General features: G+C 38.0%; 2 protein-coding genes across 5 annotated transcripts in view; one reads left to right on the top strand and one right to left on the bottom strand.

The window, feature by feature from the left end:
- Positions 1 to 4,762, top strand: part of LOC108630386 (tyrosine-protein kinase-like otk) — a 46,923-nt gene extending 42,161 nt beyond the window's left edge. Inside the window, exons 7-9 of the mRNA XM_018033683.2 lie at positions 18 to 293; positions 557 to 739; positions 840 to 4,762. Coding sequence (XP_017889172.1) covers positions 18 to 293; positions 557 to 739; positions 840 to 1,900 — 1,520 coding nt within the window. The 3' untranslated portion in view covers positions 1,901 to 4,762. The remainder of the gene's footprint in view (positions 1 to 17; positions 294 to 556; positions 740 to 839) is intronic.
- A 4,323-nt stretch (positions 4,763 to 9,085) lies between these two features.
- The window catches only part of Sema1a (semaphorin 1a), a 172,382-nt gene continuing 163,760 nt past the window's right edge, over positions 9,086 to 17,707 (bottom strand). For 3 of the 4 annotated variants that reach the window (XM_018033611.2, XM_026817941.1, XM_026817940.1), the window contains one exon: positions 9,086 to 17,507. In XM_018033611.2, coding sequence (XP_017889100.1) covers positions 17,234 to 17,507 — 274 coding nt within the window. In that variant the 3' untranslated portion in view covers positions 9,086 to 17,233. The remainder of the gene's footprint in view (positions 17,508 to 17,707) is intronic. The other variant, XM_018033612.2, reaches the window with a different exon arrangement.

Genomic DNA, 17,707 nt, shown 5'->3' with positions numbered 1-17,707 from the left:
CAAAAAAATTTTTCCAGTCGCTCCGAAATTCACTATTCAACCGCAAAATCCGACGGAAGCGATCGAAGGATATCCGGTGATGTTGCACTGCGCAGCCGAGGGTGATCCCAAGCCGACCATTCAGTGGGATAGGGATTCCCGTATGAACAACTTGAACAATTCCCGGTTTGAGATGCTCGGCAACGGAAGTTTGTACATAAGAGAGGTATATCTGAGCGACGAAGGGAAGTACGGGTGCACAGCTGGCAACAGTGGCGGCTTGAAGAGAGAAGAAGTTCAACTGAACGTTAAAGGTGCGTAGCCTTTTCTCATAAAAGTTTTAGATCAAGTATTGGGAAAAGTTGTTTTCCTTATTAACATTCTATCGATCGCATAAAGAATTTTTTACAAGATAATATAATGTTCTACGTTTTCCTTTGCAATCATATCAAAAGGTCTGATACTCTTTCGCTTCATGTTCTTTCTGTTTTGCTCGTATTTAGTATTTTGTACATTGGTTATTTAATATAAGTGTGAAATATAGAACAGAAAGAGACGATGTATAATTTACTTCCAGCTGGCGATACGTATAGATTCGACATGGATTTGGAAATGGATGAGGGTTCGATGATGACGAAGACGGTGATTATCACTCTTAGCGCCGCTGCCGCGTACATGGTGTTGGTAGTGGGTCTGATGCTGTACTGTCGTTACCGACGTCGTCGTAGGAAACAGCAGTACCTCCAAGAACAGGCAGAAGGTATCTATCTCCTCCGATCGCTCAACGAAAGCGTTTCAGACTTCGCGCCGCACGCTTTGCGATCGCGGCCGACGAATAATCGACAATTTAAATCGCGCAGAGAAACTGGAGAACGGGGAGGTCCAGGAGGAACAGACCGAGCTGAAAGAGACTGGGAACAGCAAACAACAGATGAACTCACACGGAAAGAAAAAGGAGAACCGTGACTCGCACAACAAGAGCGACGGCGCAGACACTGCTCAGAGTCAGAGCAGCAATCAGTCGAAGAAATCGAAATCGAATTATGACAAGATCGCTGTATCCCGTAGTAACCTGAAGGAACTGAAACCGTTGGGCCGAGGCGAATTCGGCGAGATCTACGCTACCAAATATCAAGCGGATGGTGATAAGGAAACAGTAGTGATGGTCAAGAGCCTTATTAACACAAAGGATGAGAACGCCTTACAAGAATTTAAACGCCACTTGGATCTTCTTCACAAACTGAATCACGAGAACGTGGTGAAGCTGATTGGTCTGTGCCGCGAGGAGGAACCGGATTACATGATCCTCGAATTCACCGATTGGGGCGATCTGAAACAATTCCTAATCGCTTCACGCAAGGATAACACCTCCAGTCCTACGCACGAAACGAAACAGCCGCGCGCACCGCAATTATCCGTCGCCCAGATTCTATCCTTGTCGAATCAGGCAGCGAAAGGATTGAAGCACATCGCAGATAATCGTTTGGTACACAAGGACATCGCTGCTCGGAACTGCCTGATCGCGAGCAATCTGACAATCAAGATCTCGCTGCCCTGCATGACCAAAGAACCGTATCAACAAGAGTACACAAAACATCGGAATCAGGTGATCCCGTTAAGATGGTTGCCTTACGAGGCCGTTTACGAGGACGAGTTCTCTACCAAGAGCGACGTTTACTCGTTCTCCTGCCTAGTTTGGGAGATGTTCCATCAGGGCGAGTTGCCGTTCATTAAGATGAACGACGAATCCGTATTAGCCGCGTTGAAAGCTCAAACGCTGGTGTGGAAGCCGCACAAAGCTGCGCCGCCGGCTTTACAGGAGCTTCAGGCTCAGTGTTGGGCCAAAGACCCGCGAGAGAGGCCGACCTTCGACGAGGTCGTCTCGAAAATAGGTGAAATTGTCGTCGACAGTTGTCTCTAGATTGATCGACTTACGCCACGAGGCTCTAAATTGAAGGTACCGTGATCGGGATAGTAATCGCAAGAACTTGAGCCTGTCGAAGCATTCTCATCTTCAACAAGGTAGAACAAGATTGTGCTTCAATTTACTAAGAGTAATGTATGAAAGAAACAGGTGTACGTACACCAGTATTTTCCTGCTTGCTAGCTGACGTAGCGTATAACACTTTTTAAAGTTTTTGCATTGAATTAATGTAATGAAAATTGGAACTGGCCAAAGGTACTTTGATCATTTTGTTCTTAATTGTAATTACTAGAGAAAGCAATCTCAAAATACATCTGCAAACAGGAATAAGAATGAAAATTTTAATTCAAGTACAGTACGTGAAGTTCGTCCTCAGGATCTTTATTTAAAAATGTTTCAATATAATGCTGATCTCTAAAATGGAGTTCTGAACTAAATGAAAAAACAGTACTGATCTATTTGATCTCGCGATGATTATTCAATTCACGGTATCCTGTCGCGTCCATTAGGTCGTTAAGGATATATAATTTATTTATAAACAGAAGGCTCCGCTCCAATGACTGTCTGAACATCTTCGAATTAAATAATTAAGGACAAACGTAAACGATCCAGTACACATCGCTACGATATAATAACGACTAACGCAATATCTAGTAATCAGTATCAGTGTAAACGAATAGGTATTATCCGATCATCGCACATCGAAGTATGCATACTTACCCTAGGATACGTTGTGTCGTCGTTCTTTAAAGTACGACAGAAATCGCAAGCTACAGTGTGAATGCATCGTTAAGAAAGTATCACGACCATATCAATCATTAAAAATAAAAAACGAGACGATCCGATTTTTGTATCCCCGCCTATAATTCATGTCTCAACATCGTATTTGCGTTAAGACTTAAGGCTTAAGAATTATTTATAGCGTACATTTGCGTCTGATACGTATATATATAAATATTATATATATATGCATATGTGTGCGTGCACAGGGTAAACGATGTGATTGACGTTGTTGCATAAATGAAGACATAAATGGATAAAACTGATGCTAACTAATCAGAACCTCTTTTTATACTTTTGCAGCCTTCTACATTACTAAATTTAGTGTTTAGTTAGTTTATTGTATTCATTTTACAAATATTTACTGAATGCGTAGATTTACTTTTATACATATTTATCCACTTGTGTTTTCAATCATACAAACGATTGTAATTGCATAGTTCACCTTGTGGACGCACGAGGCAAAAAAGAAAAGAAGCAGGAGTTATTATTAATCGACTTGAAGAAGATTAAAAGAAACGGCCTTGTACATACCGTGGGTATAAGCGTAAGTTCGTTCATTAAGTACAATCGCGAGATTCATCAAGTTTTTCATTTCAGTTTTTCCGAGGAGCCAACACGCTCTCATTGTTTATCGAAAGATTCTTGCATTCGGCGATGATGCCATCGCAAATGCTTGAAAAAATAGAGGAGAAACGGAAAGCAAGGATTACTTTTTTATCGCGATTCTAGCTTAGAGTATACTTTTGTATTTGAGGAAAATTAGATTGAGTAATTTCTTAATTATTAAGCTACTCGACAATTAATAGCGAAAGATGAATCATCTTCAGGGCTAGGTACGTCGATTGTCCATGTTACAAATTCGTACAACGAAACCATCCCTTTTTATTATTCCGCTTGGCGAGTAAGACTTGGAAAAATTTTATACACACGAGTCACATCATTAAATATATTCCGGAGAATTCTCATCGGTTATTGAATCTTCAGGTACCGAAATGCGAGCGAATAATTGATCAGTATTCAAAGTAATTCATCCTCACAGCTCTGCACACGTATACGCATATAAATTATATTGTATTGTATCATATACGCATCTAGATGTATTACCGAAAATACAGACCGCCAACGAGTAATCTCCGTAACCGTAACGTTTACAGGTACTCATACTTATAGAGAATACGACCATTCCCCTAAATATGCACCCTCGTTAAAATCGAAGGTACATGCCGCCTTTACTGCGAATCTATTATGTGTGAATCATGATTTTGTAAAAGCGTGTCGAACATTCGTCGTCGATCATTCACGATTTTATACTTAACGATGTGAAAAGAAATGATTCGGAAGAGAAATTTTCTTCTGAGAGACTTGGATAATCCGCAGAAAATGTTTGGTACAGGAAATATGGGAAAGCCTATGAAATGGTTTAATGAGATTATATTTAATCTAAAGATTATTGATAATCGTAAGCGATCGACAAAGGCAGTGTTCGTCGGGGCGATTGCAAATGGTCCGGCCTGAATATTCTGATGCTTCCTAAATGTTCGCAATATATGCCAAGAAAATATTCTTGTAACATAAAAATATAACATTAGGAACATACCTGGCAGTTCGTAATCGTTGTAAGAGATAATTAATCGAATCCTCACGAAACTCGTAAATGTGCTCATATCATACGCTGAATCGTTCCATTGTGATCGTGATCGTCGATTAATCGAATTCTCGTCACACGCAGATCGCATGATCTCGTAGGATTTTAAAAGGAAACGATTTTAAAAAGAAAGCGACACAAGGAGCGGGTCTAAACGCTGCGCCAGTGATTTTTAACGAAAGCGATATATCTTATACATATATCATGTCTAATGTCTAGTCATAAACATAAAAAAAGGACGAGAGATTGTAAGCGAACAGCGAAAAGCAAGATCAATTTTTAAACAATGTTTCAGATCTCTAGGCGTTTTTGTAATCCAATTTCTTTTTTACAGTATTTTGTAAATATTTGTACTTTTTTATCTACATACGTACTTATATGAATCTTTGAAATAGTATGTGCTACGATTAAATAAAGGTGGAGATAAAAAATAAGAACTGTGTGTTAATAATTCACTTGATTTACATACCTTGCCCTCTCCCTTAAATACAGAAGATTACTTTATGCAAAAGAACAACGTAAAGTATGCATTACAAAATATTGAAATAAATCATTTATAGGAAAACTAATTTGTAGATATACTTTTGCTTGCAGAGAAAGATAAATAATGTAATATAATGTGTAGAATTCTCGTTCATAGATTTGAATTTTTCTAAATGAAAGATTTCCTGCATCAGAGAGCTATTATTAGCAGCAGTTCATAATTTACAATACAGATTTATAATTATTTTAATTATAACAAAGAAACGTTGTATATGTAATTAAATTATATGAAAAACATAAAAAGTCAACTCAATTATGAATAAATTATATATTCACTTGAAGATTTTATTACAATATAAACATATTAGGTATCGTTGATTTGGGAACTGGTTTGAAAGGACAACAAATGACGTATTACCTAATCAAATTTATTTTTACTTAATATTTCGTGGTACAGTCTATGTCTATTACGATATATAAAATAACGTAGTCGTCGAATGTAAATGGTGTGAAACGAAACAACGTTCGTAACGCCGACTGAACAAGCGCCCGGAAATAAAAAAGAATAAAGATCGAGTCAGAGGCAGTCGTACTGTGATTATTAAATACTTCTTTATGTATATTTATATTTATATATTTATATATTTATATATATATTTCGTATATGTATAGGAAATCAACGTGTATACGAAGAGAAAAACTGATAAACACAGTTCGACGCGAATAGAGTATGTGTTTAGTAATATTTATATTATTTATATATAAATTCTAATGAATTACTTAATCCGTTTACTTAGTACTTAATTCATTAATATATCCCAGCCTCACTCTCTAAATAGTACTAAATATAATAATGGTATAATGCAGTAATAATTATCGTTAATATAGATTATTAACATTATAAATAATCATCGTCAGAATCGTATAATAAACAATAGTACAAGGTGTTTTTGTGATTTTAATGTTTTTTTTGTTTACTTTTTTTAAATGTTGTTATATTAGTAATAATCACAATAGCGTATTCTGAAAAATAGATCAGGGCCCCGTGGGCAGAGAGCGGAGTACCTCATTATTAATCACCAAACAATTCACGATTTTGTTTTGTTAAATCATGAAAACGTCATTGACGATCTGAGTCCCCTCTTCGTTCGTAATTAATTCGATTAATTTAGTATACTGATACCACGATGTTCCGTGACAGATCGTTCGATCATCGAAACGATTAATCTAATTGCGAGCTTCGTCAATCCGAACGCGACGGCAGTAGCTAGTAGTAGATGCTTTAGTAGCGTCAGTAGTATAAGTCAATAATATCATATTCGTTTATACGAAATTGATCGTTATTGCTATTCGATTGATGAAACGAGTTTACAGATTATCATTCTGTCACGGGATCCGGGATTGACTCTGACGACGCATAAATATCGGATCTCACGATTTCTAACTTGCATCCTTCCTGAACAAAGTTGAAAGGAAAGTTGCATCGGACTCTAAGTTCCCATAGCAAATATCGAATGATTTGCGACACGGAGAGGGGATCTAGATCACGTCTGATCTAGGTAGTCGTTACTCTAGACTCTAACGGATCTACTCTGATACATAATCGATTTTAAATAGAGGAAAGGCCGTCCGAAACAATAGACATTATTTCGACCACGTTTCATCCGATTCTCATTTCCCATTCTTCTGTCACATTTCTTTTCTCCCCCACAAGTTTATTCTATTCCCCTTCACGCTCTCTGTTTTTTTTTATGTATATTTATATTTATATATTTATATATTTATATATATATTTCGTATATGTATAGGAAATCAACGTGTATACGAAGAGAAAAACTGATAAACACAGTTCGACGCGAATAGAGTATGTGTTTAGTAATATTTATATTATTTATATATAAATTCTAATGAATTACTTAATCCGTTTACTTAGTACTTAATTCATTAATATATCCCAGCCTCACTCTCTAAATAGTACTAAATATAATAATGGTATAATGCAGTAATAATTATCGTTAATATAGATTATTAACATTATAAATAATCATCGTCAGAATCGTATAATAAACAATAGTACAAGGTGTTTTTGTGATTTTAATGTTTTTTTTGTTTACTTTTTTTAAATGTTGTTATATTAGTAATAATCACAATAGCGTATTCTGAAAAATAGATCAGGGCCCCGTGGGCAGAGAGCGGAGTACCTCATTATTAATCACCAAACAATTCACGATTTTGTTTTGTTAAATCATGAAAACGTCATTGACGATCTGAGTCCCCTCTTCGTTCGTAATTAATTCGATTAATTTAGTATACTGATACCACGATGTTCCGTGACAGATCGTTCGATCATCGAAACGATTAATCTAATTGCGAGCTTCGTCAATCCGAACGCGACGGCAGTAGCTAGTAGTAGATGCTTTAGTAGCGTCAGTAGTATAAGTCAATAATATCATATTCGTTTATACGAAATTGATCGTTATTGCTATTCGATTGATGAAACGAGTTTACAGATTATCATTCTGTCACGGGATCCGGGATTGACTCTGACGACGCATAAATATCGGATCTCACGATTTCTAACTTGCATCCTTCCTGAACAAAGTTGAAAGGAAAGTTGCATCGGACTCTAAGTTCCCATAGCAAATATCGAATGATTTGCGACACGGAGAGGGGATCTAGATCACGTCTGATCTAGGTAGTCGTTACTCTAGACTCTAACGGATCTACTCTGATACATAATCGATTTTAAATAGAGGAAAGGCCGTCCGAAACAATAGACATTATTTCGACCACGTTTCATCCGATTCTCATTTCCCATTCTTCTGTCACATTTCTTTTCTCCCCCACAAGTTTATTCTATTCCCCTTCACGCTCTCTGTTTTTTTTCTCGTTTTTTAATCGTGTCTCTGCCGCTCTGCCTAGGGAACCCACTATAACAGGGCACTATGAACAGCTGTCTGCTGGCTAAGTGACTTTCCGAATCTACAATCGCTTCTCTTCATTTTCTCCAATCCTCAACACCCTCTCATTCTCTCTCATTCGTGCTATCTCTTTCTCTCGCTTCGCTTTCTCACGACTTCTCGTTTTTCTTTCTACCTTCGCGTATACGCTGTTGACCAAAAGTATCGGACCCGACCTCCTTCACTTTCCAAATAATGTTAAACAATTTTGTTTCTACTTACTTATAATAACACTAATTTTTCTTATTATCAGACCAATATAAAGTATTTCTTTATTATTGAATTCTTACGCAGAATCTGCATAAATACAATTAAAAACTTGGAACTGACGTTTATATGTATAGTTCTTGAAATTTTATAGCACATGTATATCTTGCTTAGGTGAAATTTACAGACCGAAACAAATATTTCATTGAGGCACGATCATACACCTTTGGACGATAGTGTATCTCATCATCTCAATCTTTCGCTCTGGTTCACTTTCGCTCTCTTCCTCTATACTTCCACTTCTTTCGGAGCAGCTCGAGCTTTATTTCCGTAACGGGTAGTCTTGTCTTCCCCTTACCTTAATAGCAAGCTGTGTCAGGCATAACAGACGCAATATGGTAATGAGAACGAGTTCCTTCATTCTTCACCTTTCAAGACAAGCGAGAAGAACGTCTCGAGAGTTTCGCTATTATCGATTCTATCATCCATCCTCAAAACTAGACCAGCATCGTCGAACGATACTGCTATCGAGCCGCCTCGGGATTTTCTATACCGATTACGCTTCTGCCAATTAGGCAATTATTATTTACGAGAGGAAAAGTAACGAAAGCGAACCGAATCTAGCCTTTGTTGCAAAAGTGATGTAACTCCACTTTTCTAAAAGACGTGAGTAAAGATTTCAAACTAAAGAGAAAATATACCAGCAAAAGTACGTATAGCAAAAGTACGAAATTATGTAAAGCTTAATGTTCAAATATAAACACATTCGTAATTAAAGTGACTAAACGTTTGTTATTATGAGATTTTTTGATCTGATAAAATCTAGTTTGTGGTACAGTAAGAGCACTCGGATAAAATTATTTTATTAACTGCATTTTCAATGAATTTCATGAATAATAAAATATGCTTATGCTTGAGTTCTATCATTTTTGAAACAAAAGGACGACATCACTGAATTCATCCGCCTCGGAATCCACAAAACCACTCTCCGCCAGCATACTTCTTCTATATCAGCATTCACACTACGTATCAACCGATAGTAAATCACTACTTTACCTTTTTTCTTCACGTTATGATATTTTTTTAACTTTACGTTTTTTTTAATTATTCTTACTTTTTGTTTGTTAATATTAGACGTGCCGTGTCTCTACCATCAGCCTACTGCGAAAAAGAATACTTATCGTACTTCCTTCCCCCTTCTTCTCTCATTTTCTCGGTTCATTTCGCACATTTGACAATCTCTCCTCTCTCGCAATCACTCCCTCCCGTTCGTTCGTCTTCATTCATCCTTATTTTTATAATTCACTTTACAATGCTCAGTACTCCACCGCGTTATATCATCCGCCTGCGTTTATAAAGAGTATTATGTAATACCATTCTTGTGTCGTTTACAATATAATTATCGGCAATAACGTATTTCTGTTATTAATGCAATATCGTTATTATTAGTATTATCAATATTATTTAGTAATTATTATTCTTATCCCGGGTATTCTTATATTCTTTTTAAAATCGGCTCTAATGTTCGTGAAACGAATTCTTACGGCGTGTTCAGTGAACAAATGGAATTTCTCTCGCCGTCGAGATCTGTACCAAAAATTTTTTCCACATACTCAACATTTTTCTTCTCTCTCTCCCTCCCACACTTTCTTTGTTCTCTCATTTTCTATTTTCTCTTGCACACATTCACGCGTTCCCATTCTCTCCCGTCTATCGTCGATTAAGTTCTGCATGTATTCTCTCACTAATAAATTATGGCGAATCACACGATTGTGAGCGACAGTTTATATCGAAAACGCGCACCTGTCGTTTCATTCTCAAAATCGTGACTCTTAACCCCTTGTCTACGTTAATTATAAGTTCGTGCAAGAACCGGCACGTTCCGTTATAAATACTTCGACGATTTTCAATGTTTCTGTCCCTTCAGTCACGATTCGTAGTCCGTCTTTCGTTTCATTAAAAAATCGGGAAGTAGAGTTTCTCGCAGATGACGATATATCATAATGTGAAAAAACATTAGCGATAGATAGAGACGACTGAAAATTATGCCGCTGATTATGTTGTAATTGACAGTAGACGCGGTGTAAAGGGCAGAAACTCTCGTGTGATAATCCGACTTTAAGAAACCGCGGTGGTCGATTAATCGATATAACAACAGCCCGGAGGGTTTCGCAGCGAAGGAGGTCTACAATTAAATGAATTATTTTCTTCTTTACAAACACCCCAAGGAATCGCAGTGAAGTACAATGAGCTGGTTCCAGTATATCGATCAATCGTTCCTGTTTTACCTGGACAACAACAATTTATGCGTCAGAGTCACGCTTTTGAGCATACTACTTTTTATTTTTACAAAGTATGCGTGTTAGCCGACTAAATAGAAACTCGACTCCCTTTCGCTCTCTCATTCTCCCCGTTTCCCTGGCGAATAATAATTATTATTTGTTGAGAGAAGATACGCCGCGCGCTCGCCCCCGAAATGCCGCACACGTCGCATCCTCCTTGGCCAAATTTTCCCTCTTCATCTATTTAGTTTACAAGTAAAAAATAGCGTTAAACGGCACTGTATTAGGAGGAAGCAAAATACATATTACTTGTTTCTCGTTAGTTTTATCATTGATAAATACTATTTAGTGTTTCATTCTTGTTACCACCCTTTAAAAATTGTCTGGTAAATCTCGCGGCCGCGTTTCTCTTTATTTCTCCCATTTTTTCTTCTTTAGTTAACAATATTGATTATTACTTGGTAGTTATCAATAGTTATTAAGTAGCGTTACTTGCTGTAGTGTAGTGTTTCTGGTACGCGAGGCGAACGAGAACTCGCGCCGCGTATTACAATTAATTATTTTTATGTATTTGAAAGGGGACTCGGGCCATCAATTGATGCTCGAGCTCTCGTTCTTATACTCTCTCCTCTTTAGCTTTCTCACTCACTCGCTCACTCTTTCTTTCTTTCGTTCTGTCTCTCTGTTTCTTTGGATAAAACCAAGAGGAAACCGAAGAAGAGAAAAGAAACGAAGAATGATTCTCGGTATACATATAGTAGACTTTAGTAGAGTATGTATACGCGCGCGTGTGTGTATTACATGATTATTCGCTTTCTCCGCATTTTTTTCTCATCCGCTCTTTCGTTCTTGCTAATTTCTCTACAATGTGTCTCAATCGCATACTGTTCGTTTCTCATTTACGATTAATTACAAAGCACGAGAAGTGCGATTCACTCGCTTTGTTTAGAATTCGATCGATCTTGGCGTTAACAATTTTTTTTTTTCAACAAGTTCGTTTACGATTCAACGAACACATTTAGTAAAAGTCGATCAACGAATAATTACGAAGCGATCGAACGATCCTCTCGCGAGTGGCTCAACGCTAGGTAGTAGTTTAAATCTCATAACGTTAGGTACTAATGTATATTTTCATTTTTATTCCTCGTGAATTATTCGAATGATCCCTATCTCTCACATTCACACGAATTTACTCATTTACTCAACCTCTTTCACTACCCAGTTTCCCCATCTCTCATATCCACACAAGTCTTCTCACTTATTTACCATCTCTCGCTCTTCTCAAAAGTCGGCAATTACAATTCATACAATTTTCGCCTACCAATTGTAAAACTATGATGTCTAAAATGTTCGAATTAATTTCTAGATCCTCGATATATATATATGTATATATATATATAATCAGATCGGATAAATTAATAGTCGTTTAATAACTGTGTTATTATGTATCCAACTAGGCTAGACTTCGACGGAAAAATATATTTATAAAAAGTTATAATATTAATATAAGATTCAAGCGTTCTATATATATATATTTTTTATTTATATTTATATTCATTTATATTTATATTTATATTTATATTTATATACCGTTCGCTAATCCTCTACTTATGTCTAAGCTTTCATCAAACTTAATTTTTCTTTATTTTGTTTGTCTCATACATGCTGCGATCATCTAAAATCGGAGCGTTTCCCCACCAACTGAGAACGCCCCGGTATATCTACCTAACTTTTTTTTAATTCTCAATTTATAATCGTAATACATAACTTGCTAAACTTTTTTTCTTTATTCACGCTTAAGCACACGCGCATTCTCTTTTTATCAACTTCCGAAATCTCTTTTTCTTCAATCTTCCCTTCTTTCTTTCCTTTCACAATTTTTACTCTCCTTTGTGTAGAAAATGTGTACAGATATTGATTTTGTTTTTATTCCAAAAAAAGCTACTGGATATGCTCGAACTTTAAGCGATTGAAATGAAATAATGCATGAAATCATCGTGTCGACAACACAATTCTTCGCGTTTCTTCCTGTATCTTTGCATTATAAAAATTAAATGAACGTAGCCAAAAACGAAAATTCGTCCATGCAACAAGCAATTTTTTCTTCTTCATCAATTTTTATTTTTATCTTGGATGGAATCCGTTCCTTATTGGCTTGAACAACACGAACTTCCCTGAACACGAATCATATCGTCAACGTCTCAGTCTCACATCATTTTTGTCCCATCTAACTCTTATTAGAAGTAATCAACGACTTCGATTAGTAACATCGTTAAGATTATAGAATTGTGATTTCTCTCCCCTTTCGAATCTTCTTTTATTGTTTTTCAAAATACGCTAATATCTCGATATCATTGTTCTCGAAAAATATCTCTGAACTTTTTTCATGCATTACTTGATTCCAACATTGTAAGTGCGTTATTTTTTTATTCTCTTTATCATCTTCTAAGAATCTCGGTTTAAGTATCTTCTCGTTGCCGGATCAACATAATTAATTTAAAAACTCGACAGACCCTTCTTTCGTCTCTCTAAAGTGATTAAGAAAATATTTTATACAGTGTGTCCCAGAATATACGACTTTCCTCTGAGGGTGAAATTCTGAGTGAAAAGTTCCTCGTCCGCTTTTTCCTTCATCCGTTATTAACAAAGTTATTAACGAAAAAGGTGGACCAATAGCGTGTTACGCACAACAGTCACTCAGTGCTTTACTCTGTTAATAGCGATTGGAGGAAAAAGTGGAAGAGGAACTTTGGATTTACAATTTCATTTTCTTTCATACTCGCAGAGAAGTGTCGTGTGTTCTACGATGGCCTGTGTACTTCGTATATGTACAAAATGAATGTAAAAATGTGAATATATGCATAAATGAAGTATCACCAATTAGGTCTTTACCATCTTGCAAATAATAGATGACGTGATGCAAAATAATATTGTTAACATATAAGTTAAAAATGATTCTCCTCTCCTGACTCTATATATTATATACATTATTATCACTCTCTAAAAGATTACTTACAACTATATGAGTTTTTTAAACCAGAGTCTCGATCAAACGAGTCTGACGTCACTAATTTTAAACGCAGAGACAAAAGAAGGGAGAAATAAAAGGGACAACTTTCCCAATCCGAGGCTATGCCCGCGCGTTGCCTTCAAACGTGAACCTTATCGTCCGATTTTGTGCGAATCCTCATACCACTTTGTGCGCCTCTAACCGTAACCGTCGCAGCGATGCGACGTCGAAATGATGTCTACAAGTGTACAAGTTAATTATCTTTGGTATGGTGCCTGAGTCTTCCGTACAAGCGTGAAAGATAAAAAGGGGCGTTAGTAGAACCTTAACCGGATTTAAAAAACTCGCTTTCAAAGGTAAGTCGTATCAAACTTAGAAAACGCGTCCATACCCACTCCGAGCCAAGTGAAAACAAATTGTTAAAAAATACGCTACCTATAATATAATTACCGGAGGTTTCTTTTTACAATTAGATAATTTTCAACGACGAGAAGTGTCGGATTGATTAATTAACATGGCAGCTTCGAAACACGCGAACAATTCGCGTTTCGCGTCTATACCGTACGCTTGATGTGTGTAGGTCAGTGTTCAATGTCAATGTCTAAATGTACATGTGTGTGAATCGAGTCCCCTTTTCTTGTCAATCTTGCCGTTTCACGAGCAGAACGTCCTGTATACTTTCTGGATATCAGAACGGATTCCTTTCTTTTGTAAACAGCAGGATTCTGATTAATCAAAATAAATAAAAACAGAAAAAAACTAAGTCAAAGGGGAAGTTTACTGATCGTTCATAAACTTCCACTGTGTACTGTCTAAAATATCTAGAAAATATAAAAAATTGTTATCCAGTTAATCAAAATGCTGCTGCTCTTAATAATTACTCTCACAACAATTTTCACAAGATTGCCCAACATGCAAATAATACCTCATGCCAGGTACCATGCCTTTGAGTCTTCTATTGAGAAAAAGAAATAGCGCACGCTTGCTCGTGAAACCAGATATAACTAGAAGAAACGCATGATAATTTGTACTGTCGTTAAAGGAAACCTTGTTCGATGCTGATCTAACGGTAATCTAAGGATGATGAACGGATGGTGGGGCCCGTCCGTTCGGGGATTTTTTTTCAGTCTTACGTTTTTTTCTTATAGGATTTGAGAACGTGTCGGACGGGCCTTCGTTTCTCAATCGAAAAAGGGCCGATCAATGCGAATCTAAAAACGTGAAACTACATTCGAGTAACTCTTCGAATGAGCATCAACTGCGATGAATGATAAAACCAAATGCGTGATGAATTATGAACAGTGAATTTATGTGATCGACCACTATTATCAACAAGTATATGAAACATTCGAAGTAAATACTCAAATCTAGTTGCACAGCAATAAAATCCAATCTACACCACATAGCAAACCATTGTCATATAACAGATACAATTACAATTCGTATAAAGCATTGTTACATGGTGTGGATTCGACATAAGAAAATGTAACAAACATGCGAGTCCGTTGTCCAGTGTACTCGGTGTAATCGTGTGCGTGTCAGAACAAGAACAAGAAATTAACAAACAAAAAAGCGAAGGTTCGCGAAGTCCTCGACTCAATTGTTCACTGATTCCTTTTTATAGAAAAGTGAAGTACAAACGCGAACTATAATAAATAGTAAATGAAATAGTTTACAGGGTGTGGAAACCGTGATCTGTTTCAAATGTTCGTGAATTTCCACAGGAAGCGATGACGGATACAAAATGAAACAAGATGAATTCTAGTGAACAAACGATCGCCGAGGCTCGCTGCTGCGTCCATCGTTGTCTATAGTCTGAAAATTGATCAAGGAGAGTTTTACATGCTCTCCCGTACCATCTCTCTTTACCCTCTTTCTCTTACTTTCCCCACCCTTCGTCTCTTTTTCGCTAGAAAAAACACCTCCCAATATAGTACATATCACATACGCGTTACTTCTATACACTGAAATAAGAAGCACTTTAAGATAGATATCTACGTTTATCATCGGGTTCAAATTCTTTAGATGGACTTATATTCTCGTTTCTCCCCCATTTTCACCATCTCTGTCGCTTTATAGAAGTTTAGAAACTTCCTCGTATATGTTATTTGTTTCTTTTCTTATATATATGTATATGTATTATTTACACACAAGCTTTTCTCAATGCACTCTCTTTCTCCCACGGCTACTCCTCCTTTCTCTCTTTCGCTCTCTCTCTCTCTCTCTCTCTCTCTTTCTCTCTGTCTCCTTCCCTGCTTGTTTTTTTTCTTTTTCATCTCACACACACGCTTGCTCTCCAATAAATTCCTTTACTTTTCACTGCTTTACGTATATGTGCAACTAGTGTAAACGCGCGTTTCCGAAACGTGCGACAAAATGAGGAATCAGTCACGGGAAACTCTTGATTGTAACGAACCTGTCCTCATCGATTAACCCAACCCGCCGTGGAAGCTACGTGGCGATCTCCGCGCGTTTTATGAGAAACGGTCGGGTTTATGGCACGTGTTACTGCTGAATCCAATAATACATTTTATCCTTTCCCTGTCATTTTTCTTATTCAATTTTATCGAGGTCAATCCCTTTTCATTGAGGGAGGAACACGAGAACAGAAAAGAAGTAACGTTGCAACTATCAGATGATGTCTCATCTTAAATTTGGAGACGCGCGCGTCAGCATTACGAGAACAATAATGGCACTGTCAATCACTCGCGTTTATAATATTATAACATTAGAAAAATCGCAAGTCGACGATAGTCTCTTTTAATTGACTTCACGAGAAGAGAAACCGTTTTTTGTCGTAATACTACGCGCGTGCGTTTTATTATTGACCGATTCGTCTAAAACCGGGCGGAGAACACTACGTCGCGTAAACGATCCTTAAGACGTGGCGCGTGTCCCGTCGATCGAGCCTGATCACCGATCTTATCTCGATCTTTCTTCGTGGAAAACAAACGATTCTATCCGTCTCGATGTTTGTTCTTAAGTTTCAATTCATGAGAGTCCGTTTGCCAAATTCCACAATAGAAATCTGTCATTTCTAAGGATCTCACATGTTTAACGAACCCAATGTTCGTCAACTGGGGCTTTAGTTTCATATAATTAACCAATGATTGTTCGGACAAGAGTTTCAACTCGGTAATCCTCGTAGACTCGATCGATCCCGAGAGTATCAACGATTCCGGTGGTTGATAAAATGATCAAGGCTTAAAAGCGAAGAGAAAAATTAGAAGTGAAATTACCGCACACTCTAGACACGCGTATATTGCCGGTGTCGTGTAACAAGAAGCAAATTACGACACCGACGTTGGCGATGAAAACTCAGGAGGTGAAATCACGCGTAGATCAAATCACGATATTCGACTCTTGACATGCCTGCGTTTTTTTTTAGACAGGATCAGAGCCCGTAAAGGATTTGTAGCACTGCGACTCGGTGACAGGTGATCCGTAACCCGAGGGAAACGAAAAAAATCGGTGGTGAAGTCAGAACGTGGGTAAATCGTACACCGAGTACGGTGTCTGAATTCTGGAACACGGCCACGCTCGCTACACGAGATCGGAACGCGCGGCGGAACTGTAGTACGGCGTCCCAGCTGCCGGCGTTGCGTAACAGGATGCAAAGTACGACGGCGGCGGTGACGATGCCGACGCCGCCGACGACGACGACGACTATGACCGATAGATGTAACTGCACGGTGGTGTTGGTGGTGGCGGTGAGCCGCCGCTCATCCCGATCGGTACAAGGGTCGGCGAAGGTGACGAGGAGGGAGGTGACGGGGAACTTGACGACACACTCGAAGGCGGCGAGGGCGATTCCAACGCTCTCGGACCAGCGAGCTCTCGATTCGATTGTCCCCCGGACGTGACAGCGCGACTACTTCTGCTCGCCGAAGTCGCGTTGTGCCGGTTTCGTGCTGGCCGTCCTAGGCTCCGGTGACGGCCGCCTCCCTCCTCGCTCGTTTCTCAGAGATAAACTTTCTTCACGCTGCGGGTGGTCGCGAACCCATCATTGCGACGATACGCGTCGCCCTGGTGTGACCGGAGTGTACCGAAGTTGTCCTTGGGGCCGCGGAATCCATAGCCGTCCGGAAATTGGAACAACGTTTCCGTTGGGGTAGGCGGTGGCTTCCGCATTGTACCCTTCGGCGAATGAAGTTTGGGTGGTTGAGGAACTAACACTGGTTCCGCGTAGGTCACTTCCTCCTGCGGCAATAGCTTCGGCTCTGGTGCTAACCTGCTGTAATCATAAAAGTAAACATTCCGTATGATTATTAAGTGTCATAACTCGGGACTAATATCAGCATTTAATGTTAATTTAAAACCATTACTCTGTATCTAATAAATCGCTAATAAAATACTTAATCGTAATTATAATAGAAATCTATCAAAGAAGATTGACTTAAGATTGGCTTTTATTTAAACAATATGGAGCGTATC

Source organism: Ceratina calcarata, unplaced genomic scaffold, assembly GCF_001652005.2.
Source record: "Ceratina calcarata isolate Rehan_Ccalc_2016 unplaced genomic scaffold, ASM165200v1 scaffold72.2, whole genome shotgun sequence".
In the NCBI taxonomy this organism is placed as follows: domain Eukaryota; kingdom Metazoa; phylum Arthropoda; class Insecta; order Hymenoptera; family Apidae; genus Ceratina; species Ceratina calcarata.
This window is presented reverse-complemented; position numbering and strand designations above follow the sequence as displayed.